The sequence below is a fragment of the Bactrocera latifrons genome, unplaced genomic scaffold, assembly GCF_001853355.1.
Source record: "Bactrocera latifrons isolate USDA-ARS-PBARC rearing strain unplaced genomic scaffold, ASM185335v1 scaffold_17, whole genome shotgun sequence".
Lineage (NCBI taxonomy): Eukaryota > Metazoa > Arthropoda > Insecta > Diptera > Tephritidae > Bactrocera > Bactrocera latifrons.
The window spans coordinates 1,942,383-1,964,632 of record NW_017535185.1 but is presented as its reverse complement, the minus strand read 5'-3'; the positions used below and the strand labels follow the sequence as shown (position 1 = coordinate 1,964,632).

Sequence of the window (22,250 nt, the reverse complement as noted above, 5' to 3'; positions counted from 1 at the left end):
CCAGAAGGTCAAGGCCGGACAAGGCCGGTCTTAGACCAGGCATCCTCTGCGTAGCTAAAAAGCATCCCAAGATTTTGTACTTAGTTTGGAACCCGCCACGTAAAAAACACCCAAAATGAAGAGAAGAAAACAGTCTCGGATAAGAGACCCCCCTTTCGATGACGACCCCTGCAAACGTGGACTGAATTACGCGTCTGGAATGTCCGGTTCTTTATGAAGGTGTCGCCCAAGTGGTTTATGTCCTGGTTAGGGTAAAGGTTTGACATCACAACCGTCCAAGAAATGCGATGGACGTAACAACAACTAAGGCGAGCGTTTATGCCAGTAAAAGAAGAACTACAGTTTAAAGAAGTCATGTTTAAAACATTAGAAGGCTTCCTGGTATATCTCATGTTTCGATATCTCATGAACAATATAATTTCCTTATTTACCAATCATCAGTTATAACCATTAGAGAAACGACTTTAGCTTACCGAAACTTTCAAGGAATGTGCTTCTTATAGGCCAACTTTGACGACCAATAACGTCGACGTCAGCCCATTAATTACACAATAAAATTAATTCGCTTTTAATAGGTTTCTTTTTATTTCCAGTCAAAAAAAATCTTTAACAATTCTTACATCTGTTTCTATTTTTTTAACCTTAATATTAATTGTTAACAATTTTCTATACCACACTGTATACATGTAATATGGTCATAATACCTTTCGTATTCCCATCACCTTCTCCCAGAAAATTTAATTAGAACGTAGATGTCTTTACCATTGCTGCAATTGACCAGCGGTGTAGTAGAAGACAGGTTGCTGCTGTTGTTGAGCCGCGAATTGTTGAGGAACGAAAAACTGTTGTTGTTGTGGCAACTGTTGCAAACGAGCTGAGCGAGCTTTGGTCGAAACCTTGGCTTTAACAATTCTGGCCGATTTAGCGGAGTTGGCACGAGCACCAGCGGGAGCCCTCAACTTAGCTGGACGAGCGGAGTTGCGTGCGTTGATGCGACGACCGAAAGTCAAACGTGCAGATTCGATAGCTTCCTCCTCAGCGGCTTGTTCCTCTTCTTCCTCAGCGATGGTGGCTTCAATTTCTTCAACGGGTGTATTTTCATTGACAGCTGGCACATCCTCAGCCTCTGGTGGGCCGTAGATGAGATCCGGTTCATGTTCACCCTCAGCATCATCGGCGAGCGCGGGTTCATCAGCTTCTTCTTCAGCTGGTGCCTGCTCGGCTGGGAGATCATCATTCACAGAGACATCTACGTCACCCTCTGGGGCAGCTGGTGCTTCGGGTTCAACGGGTACTTCAGGTGCAGCGGCGGCGGCGGCGGCTTCATCGAATGGAATCTCTGGTATCAGTTCCTTGGCGGAGGGGTATGGGGTTACACCTGCTTCCTCAGCGGCTTCTTGACGTGCCAAGAAACGGCTGCGTTGCTTGGAGAGCCGTAGGCGTCCATTGCGACCACGATAACGTGGCGCTTCAGCGGCGCAGAGTGCGAAAGCCAAGGAGGCGACAAGCAGGACTTGGATGAAACGAGACATTTTTTGTGAGTTGTTTTTAGTTGCTGTACCGTAGTCGGGTAACTGTGAACTGATGTTGAGTGGAGGAAATGCTTGTGTTTTTATAGGTGCAAGCGAAGTTTTTAATTTGCGGGGTCCTCTCAAAGGCCTCATTAAAATGTAATTACATATTTTGTTGGCGTTTTCTTGTCGCTGCATGATGTTTAATTTAATTCGTCTTTCATTTAACTAATTTAATATGTTTTTTGTTTTTCTTGTGACTTGTTTTAATTTATTAATGCGTTTTGCCTTTAAGTTTTCGACAGTGTTCTTGACTTCTCCTGAGGGGCACCTGCGCTACATGCAATGCATAATTGAGCCCACTAAGTCGTCTAAGTTCAATTGTTAGGCGCCACAAGTGCAGAATTGCCTTCGTTCCGATTTAATCGATTTATTTTCTTCATTTTATGTATTTGTTGCTTCTCTGCTTCCTAATAGTGCTGCAGTTCTGCTCACTGTTCGGTGCGTACGTGACGTGTCGACGTCGGAAATGCTCTAATCATAATTCCAGCAGCAAACCGCACCGCAACTTAGACGCTCACACATAAGCTCAAATACCAGCAACAGTCAACATTACTTCCTCTTCTTTTTTTCTTTTCTTATTTTTCGTTTCCTTCGTCCCCCATATTCGCCTTTGATGCGACCAATCGCTGCGCTTGTCATGCATTAATTCCAAACACATTTCATATTTATACGAGTAAGCGTACACAAAAAAAACGATTCCGCCAACACCAATAACACCGAATTTCATAAAGCGCCGCTAGATTGCTCATTTGTTGTTAGTTAAGTCATTAATTTCATATTTAATGTTGCTCACCTTTATTGCTCCTGAAACGACGCCACCATCGTAAGCACGTTTATGTGTGTGTGTTATACATTTTTGGCGACGTGCTAAAAATGTCTGTGAATGCATTCAGCGTGTTCATGGCTGGGCTTGTCGCTAAGTAGCACAGTCGCTTTTGGTGGTCGAACTACGTCCAGTCTGAGTTACAAGCAATTATTGCCGCTGTGAGTTCAATTAGTTGGCGGAAAAGTGTGATTGCATGAAGATCTGGATTTCCTAAGTCTCCGCGGGGGGTTTTACGCAGAAAACTAGTAAAAGCGTGGATACTTGGATTCAAGCCTTGAACTCACTAACTCTGCGTTAGTCTCGTTATCATCAGCTTCGAGCTATTTTGTGATAAGCCTAGAATGTGCGCGAGGTCACAGCAAGAAAAGCATCCTAAGCCTCGGTTGATGCTCTACTCTTCGCTGGAAAACTTCGAGTGAGGTGGGTGAGGTCTGGACTATTATCGATTAATTCGCTGTCGCCAGATCCTTTTGGTCCAAGATCGATACCGTAAGAGATTCAGTGAGCACTTTTCCCTTAGTAATGCTAGCCTTTCTCTAGTTGTGGTTACAACGAGTTAGTGCACTAGCGGCAGCCACGCTGTTTGGTTGAGAATCTAACTGGAGAATCTTGAGTAGCTGCATGAAAGAAGAGGAGCTAAACAAATATTCACTTTGAAATCTCATAAATATAACACTCAAAAGTATTATCAAAGTATTCTTTATAGTTAATGGGTACGATCCCTGGATCAGCCATCGAACCTAACCAAATTGTTGAAATTCAGCGAGTAAATTAAATTCCTAAATATGACGCCTGCAATGTACCATCTATAACATAAAATATCCAAATTTATAAGAACCTAAGATGCCATCTTACGCTTGATGCCCAAAGCATAGTGAATTTATGGAGGGAACATTTCTTCAGCCTCCTGAACGGCAGTAACACAGTAACAACAGGAGACGGCGAACTCGATTCTCATATCGATGAAGATGGAATAGATGTTCCATTGACCGACTAAGAAATCTGAAAAGTAATTACCCACCTGAATGATAAAGCGGAGAGGTCAATGGATTGCCTGCCTGTATTTGATTCAGTACCCGAAGGTGGAAGCATAGGAAGAGGAAGGCTTCCACAATGTATAGAGCTCCTGTTCTCGCCTTGCTGTACCTTTCGCACGAACAACGTGCTCTTGGGCAATTTCTTTGCTTTAAGGTAAAATCAATCAGGACGGCAGATTAAACGTGACCTCTGCCACAAGCACTTCGCATACAGCAAAGTGGCAACAACAAAAACACCTATGGAGTACACTCAATCTGTGGTATTTGCGAACACACCTGCTATTCAATGAATATTTTTGCGCAAAAGGTGCTTCTGTGGTCCACAGCCCCCAAAGCTTCTCGTTCTAGTAAGCAATGTTTAAGCTGGCGCACACAGCACCACACTTTAAATTATCGATTGCGGTGAAAGAAACGTAGCCTCAGCCACATAAAGCAGCCTCGCCCATCAAGTGTCACAGCCACCACGTCATTGCTTTAGGCTGAAGCCAGCCGGCTGCTGGAACCCTCTGCACCGGAAAACAGGTGTGCGTGTGACACTGTGACAGTATGTCTCTTTGCAATACATCAACATAATCTTAGGTGAGTAATCTGGCACCTTTTTCACTGTCACTGCCACTGCTGCTGCCATAATGTCACAGGGCGCTGCACCATAGGGGGCACAGTTCAGCTGCAGCCGGCAGTTAGAGCAACAACCGCCCGCTCAACGCTGAAAATCCGTTATTTTCATTAAAGCTGTTATGGTGGCAACTTTTCGAAGTTCGGCCATAAGGCAGCGTAGTGTGGCTGGGGTAGTTGGTGCCAAGATGTAGTGTGAATGATATGCAACCTTTTCAACTCAGCTGCGTTATCGCCTGCCACAATCGTGCTTCTTTGTAGCTGCTTTTAGCGGTCGACTAAACGGTATTTGGTGCGAACACTGGGTGTAAAGGCTTGGCTAAGCAAAATCGGGCTCTCAATAAAAGGAATATATGAAAGCAAGTAAGGGCTGGTTCTTATTGATTCAATGTCCGTTAGCTTGTTTGTGCAAGATAAGGGTTCGCAGCCAAGAGGACCAATTTTTGACCACTTTTTGTCAATCGTTGAGGTCTTACAGTCTACTTAGACAAGCAGTGTAAAATTGCACGACTTCAGTTTTTAAGAAATATTGACCAATGATTTCTTCAGCCCATAGAGCACACCAAACAGTGACTTTTTGGGGATGTACTCAGTCTCAATACTGGCTTGTGGTCTCCTTTTTTGTCCATTCTCCGGACTTTCGACGCACTTCATAATCGTTTGTCTTCAATTCTTGCTCGATATTGATCCCGAAAATTAATATTCTTTCGCAAGTTCCAGCTCCAATGGTTGCGCGCGATTGCGGATGGACTTATTCTGGTCTCCTTCGATACTCTGCTCCACAGCATGAGCATAGAGTCAATGCGGTGCGGAAATCGATCCATAGTTCCTCGAATAATCATGTTGTTGTTGTAGTGATTATTTAGCTCCCGCTTGGGTTTTAAGGTTCAGCTTGGTTCTCATCGAAGCCTTCTAACAGTAGGCTCAGGAAACGTGTTTCGACGGAGTCGGACTATATAGAGAAGGATGTTAGATGAGTGGGGTTCGCTGGGTATGCAATGAGGTGGTTAGAGTAAAGCGGGGACTCCTTGCAAGCAGGATATAAATATGGTTTATCGCGGTACATTCTGGAAAAGTAGCAGTTCAACGCGTAACTTAGTATTCAGCACTAAGTTGCGCAAGAGTCACTCTAGATTCTCGGGCAAACTCGAGCTCTTCGTCTGTATTGGGTGGTTTGAAGAACCTGTTGATGGCTCCATTATGAACGGCGATCAGTGCGTGTCTAAAGTTAGTTGATCCTGAAGGCTGGTAAACCTTTCGTTCGATATCGTCGACGTAATCAAGTAAAGAGGGCGCCTCCGCTTCAAGGAGACGACTGCAATGATGAGTTCTGCTCAAAAGTCCCAGCGGAAACGACTTAGAAAGAAACTCATTATGTTGCTTGACTGGAGTCTCGAATTACAGGGTATACTCTGCGATTATGTCGACCGATTATTTGACACAGCGCATAGCAAACCGAACTGAATATAAACCAAGCAAGAGCTGTCAAAAAAATGGAGTCCAAAAAAGTGTTTACCCATTGAAAACCACATGTCTAAGAAAAAGCGTAGAAAAGGTAGTTATAAAGCTTGAGCTTCTGTTAGAGTCAGACTGTGTCCAAACTCCGCGCTTACATACTTCTTTCTGCACGCTATTACAAATTAAGCTTGTAGTGAAAGTAGCAGACAAAGAATTGCTCTTGAATGTGTTTATTGACAACTAACGGTACTCAACGTAGTAGCCGCAAAGAGCTTTTGTTCCGACATTCGCCATATGCAACAACTACTCGTCTACGCTTTAGCGAGACCTAGCCTTTTGCGAGACCGGTCACTAACAGCAGCATATCATTGCATGCATAAGCATGTGTATATATGTATTTCCCGACACCGTCAAACATTTCAGCGCAGCTTAGTGGGGATTTATTGCCAAAGCTTGTTGTCAGTGTAAATTGACCGTGGCACAAGTCTCCGTCATTGTCCTGCTAGCGGCGGTATGACTAGGCGTCTACGTACAGAAGGAATTTAAAAGTTTGCAAATCCCAAATACCGAATTGGTGTAGAGCCTGAATTTCATTGTGGGGGGCAACGGAGCGTGGCGAAATGCACATATCCGCTTACCGATGCGTATAAGCTGCGTGAAATGCCTCGGCACCACTAGCAGCCGTTGCATTTGTAATTTCGCATAGAACAACAGTTAACGCATACAAATAACGAACACTTACTCACTTTGTACGCACACTTCGGCACCTACGCCGTAAGCGGCTTAGTATATGCAATGCATTTACAAGTCGAACAACTCGAACAAATGAGCCAATTACATGCGGATTTCAGTGTCGGAGTGAATGCAAAGTAATGTCAGTGTATTTATGAAAAGTCTAACCGAGTGCCACTGGCATGCGCTAACACTTAGCAGTAAATATTATGCTGCAATTTTACTATTTATTTGCTGAAGGAGCTAATATTTGGTTGATTTTTCATTTCATGTTTCTCGTTTTTGTATACGCAATGCATTGGTATATTTGTGTTGTTGTAATTTGAATTAAAAATCTTTTTGAAAGCCACAAGAGGCTTGTGTGTTTTTAAAATTTCAGCTCACCTCTCTTTGCACCCACAGTACTGAGTAATAGAGCTGAAGCGCATCCATTGCTTTGCCTGTGCGCCAACAGGGCGTATGAGTGATTGTTTTGGCAAGGATTTGGTTGCGGTTACCTGTTGGTCGGCCGACAACTGAGGCAATGTTTACAATTTATGTGGTGCAAAGGAAGTCGGCGATTAGCTGGTTTATTACCCACCATACGTTTGCTGACCACTTGTGGCCAAACGAATAATTTTCGGTTTTTGCTGACGTGCAAACACTCAAACTGAATTTTGAATTTTGTTATATTTTTGAAAATATTTCTTAAGCTAAGTCCTCTTGTTCGAATGCTATTAAATTGTTTCAAAGATATTTTACCAAGCTGGCATGCTTTGTTCAGAAAGCAGCGATGTTGAAACATTATTATTTGTATACATGCACAGTGTGCATCCAGCTGTATATACCCGAACTAGTCATTCAGTTTGACTTAAGTTGAAGATATCGATCTGAAAATTTGCACACGTCTTTTTCTACCAAAGAAACTGTTTATTTGTCGGAACTGCCGCTATCCGGCCATTATAACATAAAGCTGCCATACAAACTGAACGATCAAAATCATGTGCTTATATGGAAAAATTTTTCAGTTAACGAGATATCTTCAAGAAATTTGGTGCAACTTATGTTTTAAAGCAACGCTGTAATCCACGCAAAAATTTTCCAGATCAGACCAGTGTAGCATATAGCTATCATACAAACTGAACAATCAGAATTAAGTTCTTATATGAAAAACTTTTCTATTTGAGGAGATATCGTCACGAAATTTAGCAGGGCTTATTACCAACTAAAAGCCTATAATCTCCTAAGAAATTTTTTAGATCGGACTACTATAGCATATAGCGGCCATACAAACTGAACGATCAAAATGAGGTTTTGTATGGCGAACTTTTTTATTTAAAAAGATACTTTCACGAAATTTGTCACAGAGTATTGCAAGAGATAACGCTACAATATCTGAAGAAATTTTACAGATCGAGCCACTACAGCATATGGCTGCCATACAAACTGAACCATAAAAAATAAAGTTCTTATATGAAACATTTCTTTAATAGCCAATACATCTTCGCGAAATTTAGTAAGGGTTATGGCTGAAAGCAAAGTTACAATCTCCGAAAAAATTTTCCAGATCGAGCTACTATAGCTTATAGCTGACATGCAAAAAAAATAAAAAATAATCAATAGACAGTTCCTGTAATTTTTATTTTTTTTTTGCATTTGTGAAGCATTTGCTAGCTTCGGTTGTACCGTCTAACGTTTATTTCTATCGTTTGCTCTGCTTTCGCTAAAACCCTACTCATCTGTCTTTACAAACGATGTGGAAACGCCTTAGCGCTTAACCGAAATTTTTAGGAAGAAATATTATATCTATTATCAAGCAAACTGCTCATCCCCATTGTCAGCAGTCATTTATGAACCTCAAATAAAACGTTAATGTGCCTACAAATTTCCATATAAATCAATTAAGCGTACGGGCGAAAGAATTTATGTCAAAAGTTGTGCCACAATTTGCGGTTAATAGTGTCTTTATTTAACCCACTTAGCTTTGTGTAAAGAAACGCGCGCCATCATCCCCTCAAAGGCAGCGAAGAGCAGCAGTCAAAGCAAATGCAACTAACTGACGAGAAAGCGGTGCGCAGCGGACAAAACAAGCCGGCAAGCCACATAAATCTCGGCCGCCGTCGTCAGCGTCGCGACGACTGATGGCCGAAATGGCATTTTAACCTTTCCTCATTTGGCATTTGGCACATAATCAACACGTGGTAACATTTACAATTAGGCGCAGCGCCAACACGGTGGCACAGCATTCATATACTATATAGTATACAAGCATACATTTGTATACGATATTGTAAAAATCGGCGCGAGAAACTGTAACAAACTGCAACATGAAAAAGTGTACGTGAAATTAATGAGTTAAAGGCCAAAAGAAATAACCTGCCAGGGACGCCAGATCGGCAAGCGCGGGTAGACATATTCAAATAAATCTCTGCTTTTTCGCGCTGTTTGGCTTTTTTGCTGGCGCCCTGACATTAGTCACCATGCCGCAACTGACTGACAGCCGGGTGTGCGCTGTGGCGCTGGGCAGTTGAAAGGCATGAGTTACGCTTGCTGTGCAAATATGCGCATTAATTTTATTTAAAAGATTAGAATATCCGCTTTATGCTAAAAAATCCGCTTTCTGCTACAAAAGCAAGCCCTTCGCCGCGCGTATTAGAAACGTTTTTTGTACTAGCGTCTAGTTGGCGTCTCCATGCGCCTTTATGCTGCTAGCCAGGTGAAAAAGTGTGAGAAATAAAAAAATTTCGCGTTTTTTCGAAGAGCGTCCGGTGCATAAAATGCGGTTACGCTAAGCTTATTTTACAATTCTACGGCGCACAGTGGAGCGCACTTATGTAGGCGACAATGTTTAAATCTGCAATTAATAATATAAATGAAATGAAGAACATAGCTTGGTCTCAACCTGCTGTAGTCTGTAGCTTGTCTCTCTGCGTTTGGAATGTCAGCTGAATCCAATGGAAATCCGCTTTCTTCTTTATATCAGGTACAATATTTTTTGTGATAGATTCCTACCTTCATTCAGTTCTCATTATGTGGACTAGATCTCCAATTTGTTTAACTCATTTGAGAGGTAAGCAGCAGGAAGCCTGCCCTGTACAGCTACACAGGATCCATTGATAAAAGTGGGAACTAACTTTGTTGTGCTTAAGCCTCTAATAATCTACGGAATTTTTCTCATAATCCAACGCAGTACACTGCAACTTTTGCTATTTCGGACTGAGTAGGCAATTGAGAAGTAAAGTCCTCTCTCGACTAATAAAGACCAAATTTTACGAATCACTCCTCATCCCTGTCCTGCTATGTGGTGCAGAGGCACGGACGATGACAACATCTGAAGATTCGGCGGTACGAGTTTTCAAGAGAAAGCTTCTGTAGAAGATTTATGGCTCTTTGGGCATTGCCACATTGGAAGGTTGTATAGCCGCGAAAGCTGCTCTCAGACCCAGTATTTGGATGATTGTGATCCGAAGCAGTCTGAAATTCGCGCAGACTCTAATTTCATTTCAAAATAGTTGGACTGGAACATTGGATGTCGTTTCTCTGCTCACACAACTTCGAAAGAGACATGGAAGCGCAGAACACGCTGTTGGAGATGAGCAGGGTGCTTTTTATGCGTGGATGAAAGCCTGCGTTGAAGATTGGTAGAGGAGTGCACTGTCGGAAACTTTCCATCACCTGCAGTTGAGCTTTCTCACTACTATAACGTCTTCCAAACGGCCGTGGGTGTCATAAAAGTAAGCATATATCCCTTGTTTGTGAGCGCAACCATCTTCAGAGCAATATTTATTCACTTCGACAGCAAGGTAGCGATATTAGCTCTTAGCTTGCTAACGATCCGCTCAAGACTGCTAAAGAAATGCCTTGGCTCCGTATATCTAGTATGAAATTACTATATAATTAGACTGGTTTCGGCAGTATTGCTGAAAAATGCAGGACAGATGAGATTGCTTAGGCAGATAGGACCTCCGCTGGTTTCTTGTTGTTCCCTGCTGAATGGTTGGGCCACAGATCAGCTCAGTAAGCATTCGTCCACCACCAGCAACGGTGCAGTCGCAAGCTCCATCTGGCGCACGATAAGAAATAAAAGGTATAGTGGATTAGTCTTCGCAAATTCCAACTTTCAATGAATGTAGGAGTTGTAATTGCACACTTACCGATGAGACAACCAGTTGAAAAGCGGAAATATGTACATAGCAAAATTTGGGAAAGGTTCTGTATATTTCGCAGTTAGTTGATATCTAACTACAGAGGTTTTTGCATAAGAATCTAAGTATGAACCCCTTCCCACCTTACCAATGAACCAGCTATCTAACCTAACCTTTCACACTTGGTGATGGTGAGGATTATTTCTCTTACTCCAGCCCACTATGCGGCACAATCACAGGAAACACACAATTAATGACAACAAGTTGAGGAAAACTGAAGCGGGTAAATTGAAACTCTAAAGCATAAAGTGCAGAAAGCGTTTTATCATGATTTTTATCTATATTAAAAATGTCGGAATTGTGAAGAAAAGTCGAGTATGACTCAAAGCTAACATCATTTGTATCTTATCTCCTTTCTTATCGCAGACTTTCGAAATGTGTTTAAGAAAGTTCAGGGTGTTTGTTAAGAGAGATCAAGGCAAATTTTCAAGGACTGTATAACTTTCAACAACCAAATATATATATTCAGTGATTGATTTTCATAAATGCAGTAAACTTAAACCTTTCGCCCAACTTTAAATTAGCAACAAAAAAAAAAAAAGATAATTTGCTAACTGCTCCCCAACCGCCTTGCCCTTCTAATCTCTTTTGCTTTCTGACTGCTTTTATTTACTTACAGTACTGCCGAATGCACAGCAGTTCAGCTAGTTCTTCCGGCTGTACTGTGCCTTACATTCGTGCTTGTCTTTCTGTATCCGCCCGTTTGGCGAGCATCCAATTATGATAGTTCCCGGCACCATTAGTGTTCTTTGGCGGCGTCGCCTAACTAGCCAAAGACGCACTCTTAATCCACAGCTACACTGTGCACTGCTCTCGTTCATCTTCTGTGAAATTGCCGCCGCTGTATGCTTAGTGTCTCGGGGTTAGTTGCGCCGGAAACGCTATGCGAGCCAGCTTGTTGCGTCCTTTTGGGGTTGAATTCGCAAAGAGACTCCTAATAAGACCGCTGTGGCAAAGAAGACTACGCGCAGTGCGACTTACAAAAACAAATACGTTTGTAATGACACAAATCCTGTGTGGTCCCCAGTCACGGCAATGGGTAAATAATAGTTAGAGTTGTAGCCGCTGGTTATTCACCTGCCGCATCATTTACCCTACTTTCTTCCGCATGTCTACTGAAGACCTGCTCTTCTGCTGCGGTGCCAGCTGTTTGCTGCTTAAGAAGCTTAAAATGCGAAGTGACGAAATGGCAATGGGTGGCCACTACCTAAAACACCAAACATTTAGCATTCACCCGCCACTAGCCACAATTCGCCACTTGGCGACCAGCAGCAAGACAAAGTGCTGGAGTGTTGGTGGTCATTATGTGACAGCGTAAATTGCGTGAATTGTTCGAATTCGAAGTGAGTCGGTGGCGTATTACGATTTTATTGTCGCAGTCAGTGTAAACCGCTTAGTATGCGGCCATGACCAGCAACTTTGCGGCAACGAGAAATCATTATTTATCATTATTTTGCATTCTCAGATTTCCATTACGGACGTTATGGCAGAAAAGTTTGTTTAGGGGCCGCCGCTGGCTTGCGGGGGCTGGCGACCTAGCAGCGCGCTCACATCGAAAAGGTGTGTGGCTGAGCAGAAAATGGAGACTTTGTAAATGATTAAATGCACTTTGGTGCTACTTAGCAATAAATGTTTGCCGCAAGCACATTTCGCAAACAACACCACTGACAAAAGCCATGCGCTGCAACAACAATACGAGTAATACTGCTTTGTGTGGCATAACAAGCAAATGGCAAGGACAAGTTTGGAGTAATCATGGAACTTTGCGAAACTTTTTTTTTTATAAGCGGAACAAGAATTTCTTAAAGGAGAAGGTGTGCGAAGAGCTAGGAGGCGGCTTTGAAGCAGCAAATAAATTCGTTTGTGAGTCGCAAATTAAATTTTTGTCAAGACTTGTTAGTATGAAATATTTTCTATTACAATTGTTGCTCTTAGACGCAGCTTGGGGGAAAGGCATCTTATTTTATTATCAATCACTCTTACCGGACTTGTGGTACAGCAAAGAAAAATGCGATAAAAAAGCTTGGTATGTGCTTAAGATTGGCTGACATTTATAATTCTTTAAAATTACAAACTTTTATTTGCATTAAAATTGCCGAGTCTTGCATGGCAAGTGTCTAAGCATCTACTTGCGAATGGTAACCAGGAAGCATTTATTTTCCATTTTCGTTTTTATCATAGCCTGAACAAGTTTTCACGAAGTTTGTAACATCCACGAAGAAACATCAGAGACCCTGAAAAGTAATATCGATCGAAGTTGAGCGTTACGAGCCGATTTGATTTAGCCATATCCGTCTTTTTATATGCGAACTAGTCTCTTAATTTTTAATTGTTGATGTACCGGTCTAAAATTGTACACACGTGCTTTTCCATCCAAGAATATTATCGTTTGTCGGAATCGCCGATATCGCACCACTATATCATGTGGCTGTCATAAAAATTGAACGTTTAAAATAAAGTTCTTGTTTGAAAAACTATTTTAGTCGACAAGATATCTTTATGAATTTTGGCAGATATTATTAGCTAAAATAACACTATAATACCTGAAGAAAGTTTCTAGATCGGATCACTATTTTAAATAGCTGTTATACACACTGAACCATCAAAATCATGTTCTTGTATGGAAAATTTGTGTTTTTGACGAGATATCTTTACGAAATTTGGTATGGATTATTGCCAGAAGCAAAAATATAATATCCGAAAAAATTATTCAGATCAACTCACTATAGCATATACCTGCCATACAAAAAAGGTTAAAAATTATACTTTTATATGAAAAAGTTTTTTGTTTAGAAAGATATCTTTATGAAATTTGACAAGGACTATTACCTACTGAAGGACTATAATATCTGCAAAAAATTTCTAGATCGGACTACTATATCATATAGCTGCCATACAAACTGAACGACCGAAAAAAATCTTGTATGGAAAACTTCTTTAATTGACAAGATATCATCATAAAATTTGGCATGTACTACTTTTTTAAAGAAGGCTATAATCTCTGTGAAAATTATGCAGATCGCTCTACTATAACATATAGCTGCCATACAAACTGACCTCTCAAAATCGAGTTTTTGTATAAAAACTTCATTATTTGTGTAGAGTATACTAGCTTCTGTGCAACCTTAGTTAACAATTCTTCTTATTTTGCTTTCTTTTTTCACCACAAACATATTTGAAATGAGCTCTTTAACTTCTACAAACTTTAAAGAGCTTTCTGAGGCGCGAAATTGAATTTGCGCATTATGCGCAGATTATACGATTTTGAAATGCTTTGATTTTTGTACGCCCGCACTTGTATATTTTTCACACTTTTCAGGCTGTGTCGGCGCTGTGTTGCCAGCACTTCGTTATGCCTGCGTTAAATTCAAAGGCAACAAGAAAAATTTCCAATGTAGCTATAAAGAAACGCAGGTTCTACAGCTTTGCTGGTATATACTACATATGTATATTTACACATATGCTTTGATATCTTCAGTTGTACTTGTTTTTGTGTACATAAATAATTCTGCAACATACGTTGGTCTCGGTTTAGCTGAATTCCAACACACACACACACACCGCTGTATGAACAAAATTTAGCACTCAGAAATTTTAAAGCAATGAAAAGTGCCCCGGTCCCATACATTAACACATGTGAACACACACACAAATGCACTCACACTTGTATGCGCAGAAATTATTACCTCATGAAAATTCAATTACACTTCCTTTCTACTCTACGCTCCATCTACTATGTACACGTACTTCCCCTCACCGCTGCGCGTCCACATGCCATTGTCGTACGTCGCTTTGTAAGAGTTTTTCCTACAGTGGGCGTGTATGTATACACCAACACACGCAAATTTATATGCACTTAAACAGCGCACATAATGTGGCACTCCATGTTGCACATTAGCCGCGCTAGCCGCACGCTGGCAACAAATTTTCGCACCGCGCCCCACCAACGGCGCTGCTCTAATCAACTGGCTTTTACTTTGCCAAGTCGGTGCACTGCCGCCGCTACATCAAGCGTTGCTTGAACTTCTGCTGCCAAAACATATGAAACTTTAGGTCTCCGCATCCACAGCGCTTACGTCGCCACGTCTTGGAGTTACGCTGCTGCTGTGGTGCTTACTTTGTCGTCACCGCTGTTCGCTGTTGCTCTTAAACATTTCAGCGCTTTGCCAAAACATCGCCACATTTTCACCACTCTCGCGGATTTGCACATTCAATGAAGCTTGGCGACTCAGCAGTTAAGAGCGCGCGCTGCCACGCCGTTGTCGCATTACGAACGGGCGTCGAAGTGCAAAGTGTTGCTGTCGCCGTCAGTTGCCAGCTCAAATGCGCCCCGCGCCCAGAATTTATTATAACTCCGCACCGCCGCTTCGCTACCTTTGCATTAGTTAGTGTATTGGTATACGTGTGTGATGTACGCACACACACACAGGCACGCACACACCTGCTAATGCCCATTCAAAAGCACATAAGTAGGTGCTCGAGTTTATTGAATGTGTGTTGCTGTTCTGCAACCAAAGCCTTGCACCGGCGTCAGCTCATCAGTGGCTGTGAAAACTATTTTCAAGTCCATTTGAAGTAAATCTCCAACCAACCCACAACATGGGCCAACAGCGCGCGCCAACAGTGTCTACTCACCAGCGCACAGCTACCTCATAAACCCACAGGCGTCAGTTCCCACACACCTTCACTACCGTTTGACTGTAACGGATCCCCCTGTGTCAGGTGAGTTTGTGCAGCGCTGCTTGATGACATCCTATTTTTATAAGCGCTGCCGCTGCCGCTTGCCTCCACCCCATTATAAACCGTGGAAACCAGCTCTTGGCCGCCTCTTCAATTCTGTGCTGCGTGGTGGTGCGCATGTTGTTGTGGTGGCATGGACACTGGCGCTGGTGGTTTGTTGGTCACATTAGGGAAAACTTATGCAGCCGCAGTAATGTACTTTCCATATTACATGTGCACACGGTTGCAAGCGTCTCCATGTGTCCATGTGTTGGTGGTCGTCAAAGTGTTTGAACGGAAAATTGCTTATACCCGTGGCGTAAGGTCACAAAAAAGTGGCAAAATATTTGTCACCTAAGTATGTGTTGAAAAGTAAAATAAATGTTATGCTGCAAGGTCATCATCAAGGGACAGTCGGTGTTACTGGTGCGAGTGTTGCCACATTGCTCGAAATTAAAATTCAAATAAAGTGCGATTTCTTTATTGGTAACCGTCGGTTCAGCGGAAGTAGAACCAGGAATTATGTTTGGAGTGGGAGTTGCCATCTCTGGGCTGTTCAGTTCAAATTAAAAGTGTCTTCCTTTTATTCTTTATTGGCGTAGAGTCGTTCTTCTTTTTCGCTGTTTAGCGCCAATTGGAGATTCCAAGTGGAGTCAGGTCGTTCTCCACCTGGTCCTTCCAACGGCGTAAAGGTCTCCCTCTTTCTCTGCTTCCACCAGCGGGTACTGCGTCAAATACTCTCAGAGTTGAACTATGTCAAAGTCGTCGTATAGCTCATACAGCTCATCGTGCCATCGACTGTGGTATTCGCCATTGCCAATGATAAAAATATCATAAATTTTCCGAAAACATTTCGCTCGAACACTTCTAAGGCCGCACCAGCTAGCAGGAAGGCAATAATAATAAGAGACTTATAGAGTTTGGTCTTTATTCGTCGAAAGATGAATCTCAAGCAGTAGACTGAAGACGTCGCACGGTAATAAGTCGCCTTGTCTGAACCCTCGTTTGTTATCGAACGACTTGGAGAGGTTCTTCTTGATCCTGATCCTGACAGATGTTATTACAATTTTATTTATCTACGATTCGAAGATTGAGAGAGTCTCTACAACTCCCAAAAAAGAACGAGCTAATGATATCTCGGTGTTGGAACGTCCAGATTTATGCTTTTTAACCGCGGTCGTAGGCCACCTAGGTAAAAAGGTTTCAAGCCAAAAAAATTATGATACCCCAATGCTGGATCGACTAGGGTTGCGTTTTTAAAGCGATACCTAACCCCGTCATTTCAAAAATGAGTTCTAAGTGAAAAAACTGAGAATTTTCCGATTTTAGATGAGGCAGGGTTATGTTTTCAAAGAGCAGTTGAAAGCCGCGACAGCAGAAGAAGTTCAAAGAAAAAGCACTGATGTTAGCCCTGTATTGGATCGGCTAGAGTTATGTTTTTAAAGCGCGATCGAAGCCCATCACTGAAAACAGAACTAAGTTCTAAGCGAAAGAACTAATGATACCCCGTTGATGGATCGAGCAAAGTTATATTTTTGAAGCACAAACATAGGCCACCATTGCAAAAGTGAATTCTAAGCAGAAGAACTAAAGAAACCCGGTATTGAATCGGCCAGGGTTAAATTTTGAAATCGCGGCCGAAAGCTGTCACGTCATTTAAAGTGCAGACAAAGTTCGCTGTTGTAAAAAGGTGTACTTTTGGGATTTAGAAAACGGAGGTTTCAAGCCAACCCGCTAAAAATTTAACACAATATGGCAACTTTATTGGTAAATTGTCTGTTATGTGGATAAACTTTTTATCTGGTGATTGAGTTTGCGGTTGCAGCCATGCATGTCGACACTGATATGCGCAAATGCAGGACACCGTCGACACCCGAACGAGTTTACAGCAAATCCACTTTGTGTCGGCGACATACACACAAAATGAAATTCCTATTTCAAAGTGAAGAGCTAACTAGCGCAAACTAAATATTTGTGTAAGCCAATAAGATGCACGAAATTGGATTCAGGCGGTTTCCATGTGATGATAGCAAACTAACTGAAAACACATTTTGTAGTTATATTAAAAAAATAATATTTGTCTATATTATAAAAATCGTTACTTTACACTTTGGATTGGAATGCTATAACTATTTGCGCAAAGCATGAAAAGCGGCGTTGCGACAAAAGTGAAAAGGAAGAAACGCTAAGCACGAGCAACTAAAACATGACATTAAAATTAATTTAACAATAACTGCTTGCCAGGATCCACGCTATCCAACTACCAAGCATGCACGTAGCTGGTGGTGAAGAGCAGCGGTTCCTCAAAATGCGATGGCACCACCTCCACGGAATGAACTATGGGCTGCAGGTATTCCTCGCTTTCGGCATGTGTGAAACTGCCCAAATGCTCCAGGTGTTCGACATCGCTGTCGACGAGTACATAGTCAGCCTCGCTTTCGATTAGCACAGCGGTCGCTGCATTATCATTATGTGGCGCTGGTGCCTGTTCAGCAACGGCTGGTTTGGCGCCCTCTTCGTCTTTCTTAATCTCATCCTTATCCGCCTTTAACACCTCATCGCTCGGTGTTGACGCAACCTCTTGCCCATCCAAAGTTGCCTGCGTTGTTTCCGCTGCTGGTTTTTTGCCAAAAATTGCATCGCGTACACGTGTTAGAAAGTTGGGTTCTTCAGTGGCGTCTCTTGTGTCCTGCTCTTCACTTTCCGCGCTAGACTTGTCATTGTCATTTTGATTCTCAACGCTTAGCTCGGTGGTGTCATCCGTGGATAAGGCGGTGTTGATATCAACATCTTCGGGTTCGGCAATATTTTCCTCCTGTTCGCGTGCCAGTCTTGGTGTGCTCAGCAACAGCAGCTTGGACGACTTTTGTGGTGTGCCTGTGATTTCCACGCTGCTGGCTGGTACGTTCTGTGCAAGATCAACAGTTTCGTGCGCATTGACTTCATCTCTGCTCAGCGCGGTTTCGGTTTGCGTTTCAGCCGCCTCGTCTTGCTTTGGCTCCTCAGTTTTAACGTCGACTGTGTCCAACGTGATTTCAATGCCTTCGACCGTGTCCGGTGCCGGATCTAAGGAGGCAATATCAATCTTCACAGTCGCATCTTCATCTCTGCTGAGCGCCACTTCATCGGCAACAATAATATCGATGGTTGTGCTCTCCGGTTGTACGCTCTCGTTGGCCTGTGCTTCTGTTACTGGCGACTCAGCTGGCTTGTCAGCGCGTAGTACACCCGCTTGTACGGTTGCTGTGATATACAAAAGGATACTAAGGACTCCGTAAACAACACACAGTTTGTGCGACATTTTGTGTCAATTTATTGGCTATTTGTGTAGACGCTTCAATTTCTAGTTATCAACTAATTTTAAAAACCAAATAAACTAGTATTTATATCGGAAATATACGCAACGATTCTATTATTCCCCACCAACAACTGAACTGGCATTCGCTGCGTAGTGTGACACATTGTACATCATCCGATGCGAGGCTAACCCTGACAGTGCCCAAGGGGGATTTTTGTTTTGATTCGTTTTGGAGTTCCATAGAATCTGACGATTGCACGACAGTCGGACATCAATATTCTTAACATTACTGGAATGTTTCTGTATTTGTGTGTGTGTTTGTTTGGGTAAATTGGCAGCTGAACGCGCTTTGTCACCCGCTTGCCGGAAATTGTAACGCACTTTTGTATATGTATTAGTGTATCGCAATTGGCGCTTTTAAGTTCGTGTTTTTTGGCTAGTACGCTCACCTATATTATTGAGTTATTAACAAGATCAAGCAGAAAGGCTTCCACTGGCTCGCTTAAAATAACTGGATAGCTTTATGTATTTAAGAATATGTGTGTGTTTTTTGAGAGATGAACGTAATGAAATATTAAAAACAACATAAAACGTTAAGTACGCTTGCACCGAAACTATATACCCTTCACACATATAAGGGATTACATACAAAAACTTGAATTTGGAATTTGGGTTTGTATGGCAGTTATATGCTATAGTGCTCCGATTTGAATTATATTTTGTGAGATTATATAACTGTTTCAGATAATAATTCCTGCCTAATTTCGTGCAGATATCTTGTCAACTAAAAAAGTTTTCCATACAAGAACTTGTTTTCGAAAGTTCGATTAGTATGGCAGCCATACGCTATAGTGATCTGATCTGAACAATTTCTCTGCATATTATAACATTGTTTTAGCTAATAGGTCGTTCAAAATTTCGTGATGATATCTCATTAACTGAAAAAGTTTTCCATACAAGAACTTGTTTTTGAGAGTTCGATTTGTATGGCAGCTATATGCTATAGTGCACTGATTTGAATAATTTTTTGGAAATTTGTATCGCTGTCTGAGATAATAATTCGTGCTAAATTTCGTGAAGATATCTCATCAAATAAAAAAATTTCCATACAAAGTCATAATTTCGATATGTCGATTTGTATGACAACTACATATGTATGTATGCTATATGCTATAGTGGTCCAATATCGCACAGGGCATAAAAAACGCAATTTTTACCGACTTAGAATATAATAAAATTTCTGAGACTCACTTGCTTCGCGTAGGCATCGGCAAATGTGTTTGGCTGCTGATGGTCACCTTAACGCGCCGGTCGTTTACACCCAGCATATGTGCGACGTTGAGTAGTTCGTTAGCGCTTATTGATTTTCGTCACGTTTCCAATAAAGCTGTGCATGTATGTATGTGTGTCGAAGCTTGCCAAATGAAACGAAAATTCAGGCATATTAATTAATACTACAAAGTTGTTACAAAAGTATTTTGAGCTGTAAAAAAAAAGTATTGTTTTTAAGCGTAAACATGATACAACATTGTTCTTCTTCTTTTTTGGCGTAAACAATTTTTTTTTTTTAATATTAGCATGCCATAAATAAGTAAGCACGTTTAAAATGCATTTCCCATTTGCTGTCCAGCTGCTCGATAACGCAATAAAAAATCAAAATTATCCTAGTGCTCATTGCAACTTCGGCAGCCTGCCGACCCACCCGACCCAAATGCAATTCAAATGCGTTTCCGCGTCACTTCTTTCCATTTCATTTGGGTTTTATGTGTGTCACTGTGGGAGATCAACTCCCAATCGCCGTTACTACGCTGCCCCAACACACCAATGATAGCACACTTGGGTCTCTCATGCTCCAGCAGCAGACACTATTTGACACTAACTTACGTGTGTGTGTGATTTTATTTGCGCTCTTTGTTTTGATTCCTTTTTTTGTGCAGTATTTGCGAGCCAACCACCTTTCCTGCAACCCTGCTATGTACCCTCCCAGTACCACCGCCACAGCCCTCACAAACGACTGGATGATGCCTTTTTCGTTAACTCGCTTTTTGTGTTTTTCGTATTGCCCGTCGCATTAATGCCAGTTGACCGATTTGTTGTCATCGCTTCATCGTAATATCAGCTCACTAAGCTCTCGTTATTTGCAACTCCATGCACTTGTGCCGGCCCACAGCACTCCACGCGACCGCCTGCTCATCCGTTCGCCCGCCAACAACAGCTTGTCGCTGGCAGTATGTGCAGCACTGTGACTCCTCACTTTTCAGCTGTGCAATCAAGTGAATAGGGCCTGCGGAAGTGGACCACTCCAACACCCTCGTAGGTGTGCCGCACGTTAAAACGTCCACAAGCTAGGCGTTCGAAACTCGTTTAAAGTGGACGCTTCATGCTACTTACATGTATATTTACAGCCTTATATATACCACAGTTCTCATTCATGCATTAACTCGTACCTACACACACAGAGATACTCATCGAGTCACTGTTTAGTATATATAAGCACTCAGCGGTAAGTGTCCACCGTTTTGCTGTCTGTGGTGTACCCAAACTTGATGCGCTCCTGTGGACTGCCATATGCAATCGTGCGTTAAACTTACGACCCGTTCGCCAAACTCTACTCCATTTTGTCGCTAGCCCGTTCCCTGGCTGAAGAACGCTCATGCCATTCTCCGACCCTGTCGAAGTTGGTAAGTGCTGTGTGTGCATTCGTCCCTTTGCTTGTTGGCATTGCATTCCTTTATGTGCAGTTTTTCCTATTTCTTCAGCAATATTTCTTCAGCAACTTTCTTCTTGTCCATTTTAGCCTTTTCCACTTTTATAAATTAGAATACTTTGATTTGTTCATTCATTTTGGCGCTGATTTCTTCTTATTGGCGAATTCTTGTATTTTTGCTTTTCGATAGTTTTGCATTTTCCCCATTGACGATTTAATGGATTTTCACTATTTCTTTGTTTTCTGTTTTTGTTGATTTTTTTCCCTTTTATTTTTGTGTAGTTTTATCTGCTAACGATTCTACATTTTTTCTCTGTGTTTTTCACAGTTCTAATGTAATAAAAGTTTAATGCATCGATAAAGTGGAAATTCGCAATTTTTCCCTGCCACCGTCAGCCCGCCTCGGCGCCGCTCGTCAAGTTTTCGCCTGGAAACAAAAGAATCTGCAATACTTACGCTTAATGTTCGGGGATAACGAGTAGCATAAAAAATGTCGGATTTCAAGTTGGAGCAGCAAAGATTTATTCATGGACAAGTGATGAAGTACATCGGATGCGGCTGACTGCGAAATTATCTACGCGCGTGGAGCGGATGGGGCAGATCGCAGTGGTTACGGTAAATAGTGTGAGTATTAAATTTGAGTTTAAGTTACCGTTATTATATGAAGAAAAAGTAAGATATTTGATTATATGAAACGATTTTATGAAAACTTGAGGCCTTAAACATAACTCCGAAAGTCGGCAAGTTACTAAATCCAAATTGCGAATCTTTTTAATAAAAAATTTAGAATTTGGTATGCTGGGATGTAAAATTTTGTCCATGAAGTTGAGTTTAATAATTAAATTTTCGTTTTTTAATTCAGATTTTCGAAAAGATGAAAAATATATGTTTTTAATACTTGAATTTTGGGATTTAAAATTTAATTTTTTCTTTTAATTTCATTGTGAAAGCGGAGCACGTAATTTTTAAACTTAAAATTTTTGGCTTCAGATTTAAATTTTCATTATTTGATAATTAAATCCTAATTTTTAAGCCTTAGTGCTGGGATGCTTGAGATTAAAATTTCTTGTTTTATTCAATCCGCACTTTTTTATTAAACA

The 22,250-nt window shown here is 41.6% G+C and overlaps 2 protein-coding genes and 1 long non-coding RNA gene across 5 annotated transcripts in view; 1 reads left to right on the top strand and 2 right to left on the bottom strand.

Moving 5' to 3' along the window:
* LOC108966765 overlaps positions 1-22,250 on the top strand; it is a 130,165-nt gene that overhangs the window by 100,598 nt on the left and 7,317 nt on the right. For all 3 annotated transcript variants that reach the window (XR_001993209.1, XR_001993207.1, XR_001993208.1), the window contains one exon: positions 21,479-21,774. This is a non-coding gene — a long non-coding RNA (uncharacterized LOC108966765). The remainder of the gene's footprint in view (positions 1-21,478; positions 21,775-22,250) is intronic.
* LOC108966757 (RNA polymerase II degradation factor 1-like) lies at positions 570-1,571 on the bottom strand. The gene has a single exon (XM_018929794.1). It carries the CDS (start codon positions 1,530-1,532, stop codon positions 759-761), a length of 774 nt encoding a protein of 257 aa, XP_018785339.1. The 5' UTR covers positions 1,533-1,571; the 3' UTR covers positions 570-758.
* LOC108966753 (chaperone protein DnaK) lies at positions 17,318-18,449 on the bottom strand. The gene has a single exon (XM_018929789.1). The coding sequence runs from the start codon at positions 18,444-18,446 to the stop codon at positions 17,406-17,408; it is 1,041 nt and encodes a 346-aa protein (XP_018785334.1). The 5' UTR covers positions 18,447-18,449; the 3' UTR covers positions 17,318-17,405.

What these genes read in the sequence shown, in the direction of transcription:
- LOC108966757 (XM_018929794.1), bottom strand. Translation starts at nt 1,532, where the DNA reads ATGTCTCGTTTCATCCAAGTCCTGCTTGTCGCCTCCTTGGCTTTCGCA.
- LOC108966753 (XM_018929789.1), bottom strand. Translation starts at nt 18,446, where the DNA reads ATGTCGCACAAACTGTGTGTTGTTTACGGAGTCCTTAGTATCCTTTTG.